The sequence below is a fragment of the Buceros rhinoceros genome, unplaced genomic scaffold (genome assembly GCF_000710305.1).
Source record: "Buceros rhinoceros silvestris isolate BGI_N320 unplaced genomic scaffold, ASM71030v1 scaffold1099, whole genome shotgun sequence".
In the NCBI taxonomy this organism is placed as follows: domain Eukaryota; kingdom Metazoa; phylum Chordata; class Aves; order Bucerotiformes; family Bucerotidae; genus Buceros; species Buceros rhinoceros.
The window spans coordinates 7,284-25,018 of NW_010433016.1; the positions used below are offsets into that span (position 1 = coordinate 7,284).

The 17,735-nt window shown below is 38.4% G+C and overlaps 1 protein-coding gene across 1 annotated transcript; it reads left to right on the forward strand.

Annotated features, from left to right (window-relative positions):
• The first annotated feature begins 1,383 nt into the window (after positions 1-1,383).
• EIF4E (eukaryotic translation initiation factor 4E) lies at positions 1,384-13,028 on the forward strand. The gene is made up of 6 exons (XM_010143949.1): positions 1,384-1,510; positions 3,635-3,730; positions 5,757-5,820; positions 7,730-7,843; positions 10,380-10,519; positions 12,292-13,028. The coding sequence occupies exons 3-6, from the start codon at positions 5,791-5,793 to the stop codon at positions 12,404-12,406; spliced, it is 399 nt and encodes a 132-aa protein (XP_010142251.1). The 5' UTR covers positions 1,384-1,510; positions 3,635-3,730; positions 5,757-5,790; the 3' UTR covers positions 12,407-13,028.
• The last annotated feature ends 4,707 nt before the right edge of the window (positions 13,029-17,735 follow it).

Below are 17,735 nucleotides of genomic sequence, written 5' to 3' on the forward strand. Positions count from 1 at the left end.
GCTGATAACCTAAAACATACCTAATTAGTTTGAAGCATAAAGGTGTAACTTCAGAGAAGTTAAACGTATTATCATGCTTAATAATGTGAAATACATTGATAACGAAAAGCCCTGTTAAGACACATCTTTAGGTGTTACCAAAGGAGTTTGCCAGCTGGGACTGTGAAAGTTGAACAGGATTTGTGTTATCACTTTAAATCCATTCCACTTTTCAGCAGCTTTGATAATAAACTGAGTACATGGAAGTCTGGAGTAAACTATTCCATTAATTAGATGATTTACAATTACTTAATCTACCTGTACATTGCTTTGTTCTCTTAAGACCATAAGGTTTAAATTTCAGTACTGCTTTTGTATTGCTGCATTTAGGAATGTCTACAGCCTTTGGATCTGTTGTAGTTAGTATTTGTTTATACTACTGAAGTGCTGTACAGGCATTTTTGTATTAGCTGTAGGGAATGAGCTATAGTCCTCGTTCCTCGTCTCTAATATTCTAGAATGGATTGCAGATGAGGGAGAGATGGTAGTAACTGGTGGGGATGCTTGGCCTCATGATAATGCTTTGTGCTCCTTGTTTGGAAGGAATGGCATTAGAATTTCAAACCTGACACAGTGGCTTCTCAACTGAACAACAAGCTTGAGGGGGGTTACATGCAAAGGGAATACCTTATTTTACTTCTTTGTGTTAAAGTACACTTGGCATGTCTAGCACAGTCTTTAGAGATTTAAAAAAAAAAAATCCTTGGAATCAAACTAATCTGTAAATGTGTATGTACATTTATTTCCGTTTCAAATTTGAGAACTTATATGCCTTTAAATTCTGCTGTTTAGTGCCTGAAGCTTTCTTAGTAGTGATGTTGTAAATTTAAAGTTAAGTACTTGGTGGTTTGGTTTCTAGCTCATTGTAATGGCCGATTTCAGATGTGAGAATTGTAGGCATGTCTCCTACTTGTAGTAACAGATGTTTCTAAATAAATGGGGCCTGTATGTCTGTTTCCAGTGATGTTTTGCCAAACTTATTTTTTAAAATTAGTTTCCCCTCTGAAGTTATGATTCTGGAAATTAATTTTTAGGTGTACATATTCTAGATAACATTGTGTATTTCTGATGTAATTCTTGGAACTTTTTCAAAATAAGGCAAGTAAACGGTTCTGGAAACAAATGATAGAGGAAGCAAATAGCTGAACAACTGAATGTGACTTCCTGCAGTTAGTATTTATTGTAGGACCTGTTCAGATGTCAAAGGGATGCAGATTGTGCTTCCATGATGTGATTTGGGCCTCTAATCTCAGATGAATTAGAGGAACTCTTAGTTTCGACCTTCTTAAAAGTTGCTTCAAAGAACTAAATTACTTCAATAAAAATTGGGAAGGAATGTATTAATAACTCCTTTCTTCAAACAGGAAACCACTCCTAACCCTCAGCCTTCAGAAGAGGAGAAAACTGAGCCAGCACCTAGTCAGGAGGTTGCCAGCCCTGAACAGTATATTAAGCATCCACTACAAAACAGGTAAATAGTACAAAAGCATGATTGTAGTTTTGCCGAATGGAAAAATGCCTGTGGCTTTACAGCTGGCTTGTTTACCTTATGTTTTCTAGCAGCGTTTTAAGAGTGTTCAAGTTTTTTGAAGATTTTTGCAGTGAGGTTTTAGAGGAAATAGAATCTCGCCCCGTTGTAATTTAGAGGCTGTTCACATAGTGTTGTTGCAGAAGCTGAAAATCTTCGCAGATTTTCATAATGCTGCAAGGAAATTGGGAAGATCGTGGCTTTGCTTTTAGTTGGAGGCAAGCAGAGCTTTTGTCTGGCATGTTTTAAGAGACTGGCACTGAGATGAAGTTGCTGCCAAGCAGAACTGGAAAACCTTCCATTCTGCCTTGTACTTGGGGCAATTAAGGCGCCAGTGGTAAAGACTTGTAATTCTTATTTATTGGTCTTACTCCTTCATATCTTTACCATTTCTTTTCTCCTGTTTGGAACTGAAAGTAGTAGAAACTGCATTAATCAGCCAAAGAGCTTATATTAGACTTGATCATATGAGTGGTTGGTGTTTACAGTATTAGTGTTTTCATTATCTGTAGGACACACAACAGAGGAAACACTGTAAAGTTCAAATGTACACATTTGTGCCCGTGTGTCACTGAGAAAAAACTGTAGAGCGCTTAATTTTTCTTGTTTAACAAGAAAAACACAGCAGTAGTTTAAAGTATCGTTAAGAAAAGTTATTGAAAAATCAAAGCTCCCTTACTAAATTGTGTTCAGTGTGAAAAAACAGGTATGTCTTAAAAGCTACTACTCAGTTTTTTACTGAGCTATAGAGGCAATGAGGACTTGACCAAGAGGCTTTGTGCTTGAAAACCTAGACTCGAACTACCTTTTTTCAGTGAAGATATTACAGGCTTACAGGTTGAATTCATTTAAATGTGCACAGAAGTTACTCCAGTGGTATACATTTACTTCAAAAAGAGCAGTTAGACATTTTCTCCCAAGTAAGCTGAAGAGCTGGAGAGCCGTGCTCAATATTTAACATTGATTGTTTGGTAGGTGCTGTCCCAAAGTGAACCTTTTACCAAGTGGCCCCTTTTTCTAAATTTTGAGCAAGTGTGGAAAGCCACTCTGCACTGAATTAGTATGCTGTGTGCATCCCATTTCCCCTTGTTGTCTCTCTAAACTTCATCCTTCTGATTTTTCCTCTAAATGCTTTGATTAAATTGGTGCTGACACTCCTTTACAAGTGGTGGTGGGGCTCTTACTAGAAAATAGGAAGCTTCTAATACAAGGTTTGAACTGTTAGGAAAGATGTCAAAACAGTAGATTGATTCCTGGTGTCTTAAAGTACCCTGCTGTGAGAAGGTAAATCTATTCGTACTGCCAACCTGAGGGATTTCAACACTGTTGAAACTATTAGAATGAAAAATAAGTCTGTTTTGTTAAATACCTCATCAGGTATCCTGTTCCAGCATTTTAAACAGGGCATTTTAGGTCCAGAAAGAGCATGTTTGTATGTAAAGGTTCAATTTATGTGTGTGATATTTGTTCTCAGTGGAGTACAAATCATCTTTCAGATGGAATTTTTAGGTTTAGTCTTGTCTTCATGTTTACAGATATAAAAATTTGAAGTTGGTGGGGTTTTTTTAAAAGACTGTTGCCTTTAGCAAGCTTAAGGCAGCTTCCCTTTTAAAATGTATGCTCTCCTTGTATGTGAGGGCTTGGGAAACTTTCATGTCGTGCTTAGCTTTGGAGTGGTACGATTAGCTTTTGTAACCTTTACAAGGAGATTACTTGAAAGGGAGCTGTGCTCCTAGTTTGAATAGTTGGTGTTGTTTTAGACCAAAATCAGTTATTTGCAGTAGAGGATTGCAGTTTAGCAGTGGCAGCAAGGAGAAACATCTGAGGCTTAGGGATTTAGAGTATTAGAAACGATTCAAAACTATTTGAAAAATTTACGTAAATGGATGGGTAAGTCTGCAGTGATTCTTGTAACAGCAACACAAATACCGTTAGTGTTTGAGAGAGCTGGATTTGAGAATTGAGTATCTCATGTATCTTACTTGAATGTAACGATGCCAGTAACAAATCATATTTTTAATATGCTCTAATTTCTAGATGCTATTGTTTTATTTTGTTTTCCTTTAGATGGGCACTCTGGTTTTTTAAAAATGACAAGAGCAAAACTTGGCAAGCAAATCTCCGTCTTATCTCAAAGTTTGATACCGTTGAAGATTTTTGGGCGTAAGTAAAGATTTTTTTCACTCTGCAAAATAATCCTGGTATATGTTGGCAAAGCTTTTGCAAAAGTAAACACCAAAGTACTACATTAACTGCAACTTTTTGAGTGTAATGTGAAATGTTTGCAAAACTGAAGGTAAGGCCTACCTCATTCTTAAGAACATGTAAGAATGTAAGCTTTGAAGAAAATGTGATTGGAGAAGTTCTTCATATTTTAAATGCACATTGCCTTGCTGTCAACACAACACCACTTCTATTCATACGTACATGACATACACATAGGAAAATGTATTGTGCAGTAGCTGTCTCATAGTAACGTGAACTGGTAAATTATTGGAGCCAACACATTTCACTTAGCCCCAAATATTGCTACTTCATTAAATTCTTGGACAGCTGACCCACTTCAGATGTGCAAGAGTGCTTGAATCTGGAGCACTTGAAAGGATGATGCAGATTAATGGCATCCTTGAAAGAATTTCATTAGAGTTTACAGGAGAAACTAACTTCGTCCTAAGTGGAAGGTCTGCAAAAGCAGTTAGGCTCGAACAGCAAGAACAAAGCCTTTGGAGGTAGGCCTGTGCTTACCAACACTTCAGTCAAACTGAAGTAGCTTGGAAGATTTTGCCTGCCATAATGATGAAATACGGAGGGGATGGAAAGTGGCATGACATCAAGGGTGAGAGAAAAGCATTATGTATTTGGTCGTTCTTAGTGTGATGTGCTCTGCTGAGTGGTGGGGTTCTTAAGGCTTTGTTGTGTACTAGCTTTTGGATGTGATCGGTGAGGGAGAGATGGTGTCTCTAAGTGGAATAGTAAGACCCAACAGTGACCTGTTAGCACCGACTGGGAAGAGATAAAGATACTGAAAATGTAGAACAAGTATTTATCAGTGCAGCCATCAGACGGAGGGGAATAGGATTCTGTGCTTGTAACCAGCTTTCCCATTCCTACTATGGAAGTGACTAACAGTTGAGGAAACAGTAGTTTGCAGTCTTGGGGTATGTACTGGGAGGCTAAATTGTTTGAAGTTCACTACTGAAGTTGGTTAAGGGTAAGTTTTTAAGCTGCTCTAACCAAGATGGTCTGGGTAATTAAAAGAAGTGCTTAACCTGGATGTCTGCAGTCAAGATATAAAATCAGTCACAAGCAATTGAGAAGTTATATGGTCAGAGTGGGAAACAGGAGTCATGTTGTGGGAAGGAAATATTAAGGTTAAGATAAATTTAAGGGAGGGAAGCTGGTAAATCTGTAACTGGCTTTGTGGATTTCTGTGCCTGATTTCTAATTGTTAGAACATGATAGTAATTAGTTTCCTTTTCAGTGCTGCACCATGCCTGAATGTTACTTGGCCTTGGACTACAGGTTGCTGTGATACATACAGGCCTGAAGTCTTAACAGTGCAGGGGAAAAAAATTCTTATCTTGCCAGAGAAGGAGACAGTATGCACTCCTGGTTTTTTTCCTCTGAGTTGCATAATTGTAAACTTAATTTGGAGTATTTATTTTACATTTTTACTTTGTTGCTTCAGTCACCTGTTCTTGCTTTTTGAGTCCTTATTTCAATTCCAACTATTAGGCTTACAGCCTTCATCCCAAGAGTATTGTATTATAGCAAAGTTGAATATTTGTCCTAAAACATCTCTGTGGAGAGAGTAGCCTTAGAAAAATAAACAACCATCCTTATTCCAAGTATGTATATGTACAGAATACACATACAGAATACACATACAGAACTAGTTGCTGTGAATGTTCAGTGAGTTGTGTTTCTAATGACTTTGTCAGAACTGGGTTTAAAAGAAGCGTTGGTATAGAAGCCCAGCAAGTATTCATAAACGAGTTTCCATGCTGCCTCTTTAAGGCCAAAGCATCTTAAAGCTAATGCTTTTATGCTGGTGAAAAATATTTTAAGAAAGAGAGTTGCTTCTGAAATAACTTCAATGCTTTTTAATTTTTGTATTTTGTTCAGTCATGTGTCTTAAATTCTTCAAAAATGTTGTACATTAAAATAATGCTTTTTTTCCCTCCAATAGTTTATACAACCATATCCAGCTCTCGAGTAATTTAATGCCTGGTTGTGACTACTCGCTCTTTAAGGTATGCTTGCTAACCTTTTTTCTTCAGTTAATGGATGTGGATGGATGGTTTCCTGACTAAGCAAGACACTGTCCAAATATTTCACTTCAGGACATTCCCAACCATATTGCTAAATATCTGAAGCTGTTGGTTTTAGTTTTTTAGCAAGACCCTAACACATACGCTCTGAAAATCAGGCTGTCACTAGTTCTAAAAATACAAGTACTTGCTTTAACACTCTGCAGATAGAATGAAGACAAACACAGTAACAGATTAAAGCATACTATGTTTGAGATTTATGCAAATAACTAAGAGGCAATAATTTTTATAATATGGAAGATTTTCCCAGCTCTATTATTTGGTGTGATATGAAATGAGTTAAAATGTCCGAGTTCAGTGGGAGGCTGGAGTGTTCTCCAGTATTCTGTGAGCACTACTAGCCAGAAGAAAAACACTCTTAGCATTGATTTTTACACCACCAGTTAAATGCCATGTTACTTATGTATGCAAAAGAAAATTGTACCCATCACTGACACTTAAAGCATGCTGAGGAAGTGTTCGAACTAGCAAATAGGAAATCCTGATGAGAAAGTATACATGACATCCTGCCTCAGCTGGAGATCTGAACTGGAGCTCTGAATGAAATCCTAACCTCTTCTAACATACAGCTTCCTTTCTGGTTTACCTAAATAATTCCCTAAATACTGGTGACCAGTTCCTTCTTTGCTTATGAAACACAGCTACTGACTGGGGCTCCTCAGCAGACTGCGTATAGTTTGTAAACCCCTGCAGCTTTAGGTAGTGAGGGAGGTGGTGATGCTTGGGTTTGGGAGGGTAACAGTATTTTAGGTGACTGAAAAAACCTTACTAGTAAAGAAGCTGTAGGCCCTTCAGAGGTTAGCTTATCTATGGATCTTGCTTGTATTTTCTGCATGAATCCTAAATTTGTGTTTTAATTATGTCTGTCTATTCTGTTTGCTTATTAATCAGCAATAATTTAATTATTTAAATACATGGAAGTACAGAATTGGTGACTGTTGCCAGCTCCTGAGCAATCTCTCGCTGTTGTCCTTCAATCTTGACCTCGTAAGAGTGCCTCTTAAAGGTGATGAAGTAGTTTGAGCTCTGCAGCTGCCAGTGAGGGTGTTAACTTTAAAGTGAGCTGACACCACTTCATCCTGCATGTTGAACACTTAATTAGTTTCACGGAAAGTTTTGTAGTGCCGCTCTCTTAATACACAGTTCTTACCCAAATTTCTCTGTCGAGGCAGTTACCTGCTTTTTAACGACTCTCTCTTCTGAAGTGGTGGTGGATTTGGGAGTGGCAGCTGCCTGCTTTGCTGGATCAGCGCAATCCGAGTCATTTAATTTAGTGCGGGGCCGTTGGTAAAGCATGAATCAGAATGAAACTTGCTTCTAAATGGTGTTTTGATTTTTGTGACCCTGACAATGAAAACTGTCATTTTCACCTTGTGTGTGGAAGAAGGCACTGAGATAGACTGCCAAGGGTGTCCGTTTCAGTGAAGTAGTCTTTGTGCATAAACGAAGCACTTCGCCAATGCTGCACTAAGTCCAAGATTTAAAATAAGGACTCCAGAGTGTGGCTGCTAATTTTATCTGGTTTCATGCAGGGCAAAGTGGATGGTTGACTTAGCCTGTTCCCACAGGGGTTTTTTTATGTGATGTTATGTACCCATAACTTTTTTCTGGTCTGTGATTCTTCCGTAGAAATAAAAACTCGTTAGAGAAAGTGCACTTCTTAAGCTGTTTTGGAACTTCAGTAGTGGTATAAGACAGTATTTGTGGGACAGGTATAGATCTTAAACTATACACTTTTTTCTTAAGTTGCTTATTTCAGTTATCACTGGCCTTTTATTCCTTAGGAAAAATACAGATCAATTCTGATTTAACTTCTGGTCATACTTTGCAGGATGGAATTGAACCCATGTGGGAAGATGAAAAAAACAAGCGAGGAGGACGATGGTTAATTACACTAAACAAACAGCAGAGACGAAGTGACCTTGATCGCTTCTGGCTAGAGACAGTAAGCACTATGGCCTTACCAGTTGCAACTTGGGAATCTTGCATTCCTATTTTAATATTTTAACTAGTTCTTTCTGTCTGCCACACTAGACTTGTAACTTTATTGGGAGCACAGCATTCTGTAAGTTTTTATTGACAGGCTTTATTCAAAGTGTGATTTTTTCAGTAGTGATGCTCAATGTAGTTTTATTCTGTTGAGCACTTTCTTAGGCAGCAACGGAGATAATTCTACAAGACAGATTAACCTTTTCCTGTGGAATGTACAGAATAGCTGTCAGGCTACTGGGAAAATAATATTTTGTCTTGAATGTGATTCTCAAATTTAACTGCTTAAATGTAACAATTTGTTTTACAAATACCCTTACAAGTAAATAGTTCCAGTTTTGGTCTTGCTGAGACAAGGAAGCTTCAGATTTAATTTTGTTCCTTTTGTACTTAACACTAGGATAGGAAAGTTACAGCATAATCTTCCCATATGTACCCTGTAAAAATACTTCTTAAAATGCTGTTATCTCTTTGGAATATATTGTTTTGAATGGTAAATATACTTCCGGAGTTTGTGTGGGTTGCAGTAAATGTGTTGTAGAAAAGGATACCCTATATTGTCTAGGAACTGACTCAGAATAGCCTAATACAGTCTAGTGTGATCTGGGTTTTAGGAGAGTGGATTGCAGACAATACAGTGTGATGCAGTCTTACCTGTTTTTTTTTTTTTTCTCCTTACTTGTGAGAGGCAAGAAGTACTGCACCACTTTGAAAAGGAGAAATGGCCTTCAAGATCAAAGCAGGAGTGTCTGAAATAGCAGAGCTGTTAGGATCGTTCTAGTCACTTGTGGTAGTGATTTTAAGAAAGGATTGAGCATTATACTATTGGGCAACGTGACTGCACATGAGTAAATGAACATCTTGCTTTGTGCATTGATCTCTCCACCTAAATGCCTATAGGAGTGCTTCCGATTCTTGACAGGCATTACACAGGCATTGGAAATATGTAGACAGTCTGTGCAGACGTGAGGCTGGAGGGCTCTGCTTTCTGTTTAGCAGCAAGCAGTGACACAGAGCCCAGATGCCCAGGTGACTGAGATCTGTGCTCTGAAACAACACTGTCACTTCTAATTCCAGCAATTATTTGTAACCAGCTTTCCCCAGTAAAAATTGAAGCCTCTTACTTTATTACTTTCCTTTGGAATAAATGTTTATTGTAATCTAATGATCTTTACTGTTAACTCTAAACTAAACTTCTTTTGAGAAGCTTTTTTTCCCCTCTTGTGCAACATTCATGAGGAATGTGCTTGACTATAGCGTGTATTGATCATGATAGTCATCTTTGCTTGAATATCTGCTCTTGATAAATACTTGGAATGTTCATGTGTGGTTTAAACTTAAACATTTATGGCTTTTATTACTCAGTGAATGTATGCAGCCTGCAATTGAGTGCCACATTTAAAGTATGTGTACTTATACCTGATTTATTCAGTGGCACATTTTGTCCTTTTCGTATTTCCTTGAAGTCAGCCCTTGCCGCTCTCATGGGCTCTGTTCAAAAAATCGCAAGTATGTTGAATTTCCAGATGTTATAAGTGATTCTGGAAAATTAATATAATGGCGGTGTATTTAATGTACTGTGAAAATGAAGTAAACAAGTGTCCGTTTGGAGATTAGTACTCCAGTGTGCAAAAGGATTTTTAATTCAGCCTGGACTAGATGAATCTGTCTTAACCACAATAAATTCTCAGGTTTCAATATCTGAAAATTTTACAAGTTCCAAGCTGAAGATTTTAAGTATCACTTTCACAGTTAGCGTGTTGTAAAGGATGTGACCTAACTCACTCTGATGTTCCTGAAGCCTACTGCCTTTGCCAGTTCCAGGCTTCACCATTAGGAATCTGGGGGGGAAGAATCTTGTGTTTTGTGTACACTGGTGTTGTGCACTTGCATTGCACACTGTTCAGGATGACTGATTCCCAGGTTAGAGTCTATGGGAACCCTGAGGCTTCCTGAGCGTGATAGGAAGTAACATTATTATTAAGTGCTTTTCATCATCTTGCAGTCTGAGTTGCCTCTGAATTGATACACTTCAGAACAGAAGTTGGACCTTACATAGCTGACATATTGCCCAGATAGTTCTTCACAGGTTCCTCCTAGATAATGTAAACACTTAAACTTTTGATTTGTCCACCTGTGTTCAATGTACTTCAGAAAGAATAAATTCCTCTAATTCCTATCTGGTTTTGGACTGGGAGGCGATGCTAAGTCAAGGATCAACCATGTCAGAACTTGTGGGTGCTGGGACAGGAGGAGAGATGGAAAACTCATCATAGGAGGAAGATATCCTACTACAACTGGGTTTATGTTTGCTTGTAACATTTGGAACTTCAGAAGATATGCAGTAAACAGAAAAAGATTGCTGTATGGGAAGTGGCTGTGGTCAGTAAAACGTAGCGTTCATCGGTCCTTTGTGTACACTGCGTGTTGGCCTATGGAGCAGGATGCTGACTTTGAACTGCCACTTTTAATGGTTAATCTTTGTTTTGTAGCTGCTGTGCCTTATTGGGGAGTCCTTTGATGACTACAGTGATGATGTATGTGGTGCTGTTGTTAATGTTAGAACTAAGGGTGATAAAATAGCAATATGGACAACTGAATGTGAAAACAGGGATGCTGTTACGCATATAGGGTAAGTAATGCGTTTGGTGTCGAATAAGAAGTGTAATAATGCATTTGAAGCCAGCACTTGATGGAGAATGCACTTCAGGCAAATGTAGCCTGTGAGAAGCTTTATCCCAGGCTTAAGTATCTTGATGCCAAATTATTTGCATTATTGTTTAGTTTTTTGTATGGGCTTGTTAGTAACTTTGTACTGATGCAGTACCTTCACTGTAGTTTAGATAATAAGAAGAATTGAACGCAGATGTTGGCAGAAATTTTTTTTGGCAGTAGATTCTGTTGCAGTATGCCAGTTTGTAAAGGTGGGTAGCCAGTAACAGTAGAGCACTGCTAAGGTTTTTCTCAGGAAAGCAGTGCTTGCAAGTAAGAGAGGAAAGGCACTGTAAATCTTAAGATCATGAGAATGTCCGTATATTTGAAAAAAGCTGGATAGTGATGTGCTGTGAAATGGTACGGATACATAATGCTGAGTTTCATGGATTATTTGGGAAGTGTAATAGCTTCTTGTAGCCTTCATTCCAGCAAGCAACCGTAGTCATCTCTGATTATCATGAGTCAGTGCTATGGAAAATGTATGCTGTGCTCTGCTATTTAGCAAGCGTTGCTAAACCTAGTGTATTCCTTATGCTGTAGTGCAGATGCTTCAAAATTATTTGCTGTTAAATTCAGACATTGCAGGCCACTTACCCTATGCAGACCAAAATATTTTATCATCTCAGCTTAGCACATCAGTCTTAGGCCAGCCTTTAACTGTCAGGTATAGTAGCTTGCTAATATTTCTCACTTATGGGGTGGCTCTCGTGACACATTACTCATTTGGGCCTTTAAGGATCTGGTATAATAAAACTAACAAGTTTTATTGTACAGTCATGTTCGGACTTAAAAGGTAAGTGTTTAACAATAGACAGAAGAGTGATACACATCTTCTGCTAGTAGAGAATAACCAACCTCACATCAAACCTAGTAGGCATCAGTGCATTTTTAGAACAGTACTAATCATTAACTGAAGGGCTAAGATGATTTCATTAGAGAACTGTAAAAAAGTTAAGATTTTTTCAAACTGACATTGATTACCTGCTGTCATATTGCCATAATGGCAAAGACAATACATCAAGCTTTTATTTAACAGCTAAAATTGAGGTAAGCTATGGTCCTGTACATTGCTCCATTATGATTAGGCTAAGTTTTAAAAACAAATTTATTTTGTTTTATCAATCTGCAGTTGAATAGGCTTGTCTGTGGTTTGATCAGAGCTTGCAGCCTAGTGCTATTAGGTGCTTGCATCTCACTGTGCTAAGCAACAGCATGTAAGGCAGGTGCTGCTGCTGCTGCTTACGGCATAAGATCCGAGGTGATTTTTCTTAGAGCTCCTGTTAGGTAGTTGCCCAAGCCCAGTAACCACAGAGAACTGGGGTGATAGGGGTCTGCTTTCTATGAGTAGTTAAAGCAAATCTTGCAGCTGAGATATGTGTGGTGATAAAAACTGACTGTTACAGGGAACTGCTGTTTTATTTGGTTCAGTTGACTGTCATCTCAGTAGCTCTGGAATTGTGGACCATGACGTGTTATATGTTAAGTCATTCATACAGAACTATAAGTTGGTTTTAGATGCAACAAGCTAGAAAAATCCTGTTCCAAATCCTTCAGGAACAATTTTTCAAGTACAAATAAGGAGGCAACTACTTGTCATGAAGGTATCAGCAGATCTTAAAAGCAGGTGTCCTGTTAGTAACTCTTTCCTAAGGGCTTTGTTTAAATTGCTGTTCTATTTCTTTTCTCCAGGAGAGTATACAAGGAAAGATTAGGACTTCCTCCAAAGATAATGATTGGTTATCAGTCCCATGCAGACACAGCTACTAAGAGCGGCTCCACCACTAAAAATAGGTTTGTTGTTTAAGAAGACACCTTCTGAGTATTCTTTCATAGGAGACTGCGTCAAGCAATCGAGATTTGGGAGCTGAACCAAAGCCTCTTCAAAAGCAGAGTGGACTACGTTTAAATTTGATTTCCATCTAAGTGTTGCTAAGATTTGTGAGAAGTCTCATTCGCCTTTGTCTTGTACTTCTGTGTTCAATTTTTTCTGTTTTGGCTGAAGTAACCATTACTGATCAGAATTTAAGTACACTTCACCCCCTGAATCCATATATGTTTTGCCAGCCCACTCTGTAATAGCTTGGTAGAAACATTACTATTACAAAAAAAAGAATTTGTTTATCCACAGTATTCAGAAAAGAAGTTGCATTTCTGTACCTGCAGGAAATTACTCTCTTTTACATTTGCATTGTATGCAGTAACATTTTGGTGGTTTGGAAAAGAGTATGGTGCATACAGTTTTCTAGCAATTTTTTATACAGCATCATCTTTGCTGTAACCTGTGCTGATGGCTGCTAGATTAATTTATTTGTTTTCCCTATTTGATAACATTAGTGATATTTTGATTTCAGTTGTTTTTGCTCATGTAACATTTGGTGAAGAATCTGGGAATATGACAAAGGTGGAATAAACGTTAATTTTGTGCATTCTTTGGTAATTTTTTTGGTTTTTTGTAACATCAAAGCTTTGCTACAAATTTACACATTTCAGTCAAATCAGTGATCTGTTTGTGTGATTTCCTAAACATAATTGTGGAATTTTTTTTAATGTAACACCATAATTTACATTCCTTACTAGAAATAGTATGTCTGTTTTTGTATCTTATGCTGTATTTTAACACTTTGTATTACTTAGGTTATTTTGCTTTGGTGAAAATGGCTCAAGTAGAAAAGCGGTCCCATTCATATTAAGACAGTGTACAAAACTGTAAATAAAATGTGTACAGTGAATTGTCTTTTAGACAACTAGATTTGTCCTTTTATTTCTCCATCTATACAGCAAGTATTTGTACCTCTTGTGACAAGGCAGTCTCTACTGTGGCTTCTGTTGTGTCTTCAAGAAAGATAGTCTGGAGCTATAGTCTGTTGAAACTTCTAATAAATTCATTAGATAGCACCCTAATCCAAAGTGAATTATCTTGATGTGGCTACTGTTTTTTCTTAGTAGTTGGTCTGATTGATCATGGATTGCTTTGTTTCTCTTTTGACTTTGGTTTATGCCAACCAGGAGATTCAAGGGTACGCAGAAAACTATCTAGTTTTGGGTAGGAACTACACTAAAAGCGCTTAAGTGAGTGATTCTACTTTAAGTATATAATTCCTATATGAAGTACAAGTAAAGTGCACTAGAGACGTGGCTACAAAATAAATATGAGGAGTAGATAGTCCGCTATTATATAGCGTCTTACAACGAAGTGAAACTTCCATTGGCTTCAAAGTTGCTGTGGGAGCTGTAAGCTTGCTTGTCTTACAGGACTGGGCAAAAAGTTGGCAGGCCATCGAGTTAACTTCTTGTTTTGGGCACCACGTGAGAGGCTTTTTCTTTCCACTCTTAAGAAGTAGAGCATGCAGCGAAGTCAGTGCTTTATTGTTAATTTCTTATTTTTTAGTGTGTGATGAACTCTGAGATCTTGCCAGGGCTCTATAGCCTTTCCTCAGCTAAAGGCAGTTGCTTATTGGGGTTTTGATCTTTATGATAACTCCTTAAAGCAAGTTTAGTCGCTGTGGCAGTGAAGCTTCGGTTGAATCAGGCTTTTAAATCTGCGTGATTTAAGGCACTGAAGTGTTTCTGTGTGCTAAGGTGCAAGAAACTGTTCAAGTCTACATTTTATAAGAAATGTATGTTAAGTAGCGTATCAGACTATACCAAAAGGATATTGCATTGACTTCAGGGTCATTATTATGCCTGTTTACTAGAAACACTTGCCGTAGACACCTATACCTAATGATACTATGCCTTCAGTACTGCTCGTTTGTCAGGATAGATGTTGGATGTGGAGAGTGCTGCTAGGCTGAGCGTGTGCTGGTTTCTGTGGATTCTGGTGTAACTGGTTGCCTGCCTTGATTCTGCAGGTGTGCAAAGCAAGTTGGGTTTGTTTAATAGGACCATTCATAGGAGAATATAGCAGTCCCTGCCTGTTTTCCAGCTTCAGCTAGTCATCTTTGCAATTAAAGCAAGCTTTTAGAACTGAATTTCTCTAAACTGTTTCTGTTGTGTATCATCAGCCTCAAGCTGAGTAGTAGTGTTTATAAAGGCTTTGATACTTCTGAATAAACCAGTAATGCTTGTATGCATAGGAGGGTGAAGATGAGTCAGTTTCCTGAGCGGTAACAGTTTCTCATGTATATGTAGTTTGGGAGCACTGGGGCAAGGCTTACTAAAATGAGTGTAACTCACAAACATAGATAGTGCTGCCCCTTTGTAAGGAGGGAGATTAACCTGAATGCTGTTGTGAGAGTTACGTAGTATTGGTTTTGTTTAACTTCACCACAAGACTGACTGGAACATTGTTCAGGGTAGCAGTATTTGTTCATCTAGAGAGGTGGTTGATAGTCTTTTGGGTACGGTCTCAGGTTTCTGAGCCTAAGTAGCCAGCTGTCTTGCATTGTAATATGAAAATTTCAAGCAGGTTGGTTTGAGGCTCTTTGCTGCTCTAATAACAACTGCTATGTTTCTAGAAGACTTGAGTGAAAATTAAATTGCATACTTGCTTTATCAAATATATAACCTATGCCTTTAATTCATTGCTAGAAGAAGCAAGTGATCATGAACCTAGGGTTTTTTCCGACTTTCAAATCACTTTCTGCTGCATACTGATGTTCTGGTTATAATGGTGTAGTTTGTGTTCTTACACTGTGGGAGAAAGCTGAGAGCTCACTGCTCTGTTTATTAATAAAATGGCCACAGGCTCATAAGAAGAAAAAGCAGCAGACGTTTAAATTAAGTATCTAGTTTTGGTACAAAATATTTTGTGTCATAAACTTCCAGCTAAGTGGGTAGCCATTGTCACTGTGTGGTCTCACTAGGCCTGAGAAGACTAAAAGAATAAATGTTGGAAGCATCTATTCAAAAGTGGTTTTATATGGTATGAAAACCATCAGAGGAAGGAAAGAAAGCAGAAACTTGCTGTGTTGGGAGATATGTAAGAACGTGCCAGAGTGCAGCCTGTGAAGAAGGGGTAGCAGATGGAAGAATATTTGTGAATTGAAAGTTTCTGGGTGTACTGGAAGTCTCAGGCTGTGCAATTCTTGCCATCGTCACTTTCTGTTTGTCCTGCTGCACTGTCACTGTCTTGTTTCAGGCTCAGGAAACTTAATTTTTAATGTTATGCAAATTCTGGGAACTTGGAATTGTAGCTTTTAGCAAAGCTTGTACTGAACTCAAAACTTCCATCCTTACCTAACGGCATCTTTTACTGCAGAAGTGCTCGGGGAAAGTACTCTGGACTCTGCAGGACACTAAAAGCAGAAGGCATTGCATTTCAGCCCAGTAAAGTGACATGGGTGTGCCCTTTGACACTTGTGACCTCCCTTCTTTCAAAGAAGCTTTGCTTTTGAGTCTGGGCCTGATGGTTTTAAAACTAGATTTTTAACATCCTGCACTGAAGTACTAAACCAAATAGTTGAGGTTAACAGTTAATCCCATAGCACTTTCTGACTGCCTAGCACCTAACTTTTAGATGACTTTGCCCTCTTAAGAACACTCAGTGTTTTCTGCAAATGTTTTTTTGTGAGTAGGTTTTAGTTAGGTTGTAGAAAAAAAATTACGCAGTATTTGTACCTTTTCATATTGGGCAAGAAACAGACATGAAAATGACATAAGCAGTAAGGAAATGGCTTGTACCTGTTTCACTTCGGGACATTTCATACCTGTCTCCAGACTGGGCGTGGAGGCAGGAGTGCAGAGTGTATTAGCAAGCAGTGTGGAGCCAGTCCTAGCCCTGGCTGTTGAGTGCACCTGCAGGACCGCTCCACCATTTCAGAGCTCCAGAAGCTGTTAAATATTGAAGATTTGCCATTTTGATCTCTGCCGGACGCTCGTTGCTGTAGCTGCTTGAACAGACTTTCTGCGGTTTAGCTCTTGGAAGCGTTGTATTCTACCAGAATTTGCTTTCTGGAGTCCAGCTCGCACTGCAGCAAAGCCTTTAGTAAGCACTTATATTCCTCCCCCTGTGATAAAAACCACAGTCGCTTCTGCTCTAGCCTGGCGGCTGCCTGGCGGTTCCCCAGAAGACTGGGACGCTCTGCTCTGCCAGCCTTCCACTTTTGAAATAAAGCAGGTTCTGATGTCCAGAGCTAAATGTGAATTGCAGCTGAGCACATGATGATTGTTATGCTTCTCAGTGTTAACTTGCTTATTTTGTGTGATGCCTTAAATGTAAAAGCATCCCAGCCGAAGTGGGTCCCTTGGTATCGGTTTGCCTGCTAACCAAACATCACTCTTTTTTTTTTTTTTTTTTTTTTTTCCCTTTTTGCCCCCTCTGCCCCTGGTGGATCTCGGGTTTATGTTTTGCCTCCAACAAAAAGCACCCCTTTTTTTTTTTTTTTTTTTTTATTCCCTGTTAGTACTGAGCGAGTGACAAGCTTAGCCATGAGGTTTATTAGCTGTGGGGTTTATGACTGCCTTTGCTTTTCCCATCTTGGTTTTCTAAATCCTGATACTTTTCGAGCCTTATTAAAACATGTTCAAAAAGGGAAGAATTACCCTGAGCCTAGTCACTACTTTCTTGGTCACCGTGATAACGTGGGGAACTCCAGGTGTTGCTAAACCCTGATAAAGACTGTGTGTGACTTTTCTGGCATAATAATCTGCTTGTGGGGTTTTCACTTTATCTCTAGTCATGTAAGTATGATAATAGTGAAAATGATACTTGAAAGTATGTGTGTGAATATATCATATAAAGCAAAAATGACTCATCTATTTTTTCTATTTTTTTCCAAAGTAGAAAACAACTGTTGTTTCTTAAAGGTTTCTTTGGATTACTTTTCTGTAATGAATTATTGGATTTTGCTTACAATAGGTAGTTTAGATCAATTGGGGGTTTTTTTCCTTATGTTGTGCCTATTAATGTTACCGAGGAGTTGGAGCCAACCTCCGAAGTAAGGTTTGGCATCCTTTGAAGTAAAGCTAGTTTTTGAGCCTTATCTTCCTCCACTTGTACAGGGTGGTTATCCTAGTGCATCTCGCCCTGAGCCGTGCAAATACGCAGAAAGTACAATGGGAAATTGGAAGGTACTTTATTTCTGTAGCTTGAATGAAAATAAAGCTTCTAAGGAACTGAACGTCTCAGCTTCTTGACTCTGTATGGGATGTAGAGAAATGCAAATCAAAGATAAATGAGTATGGAACCGCTC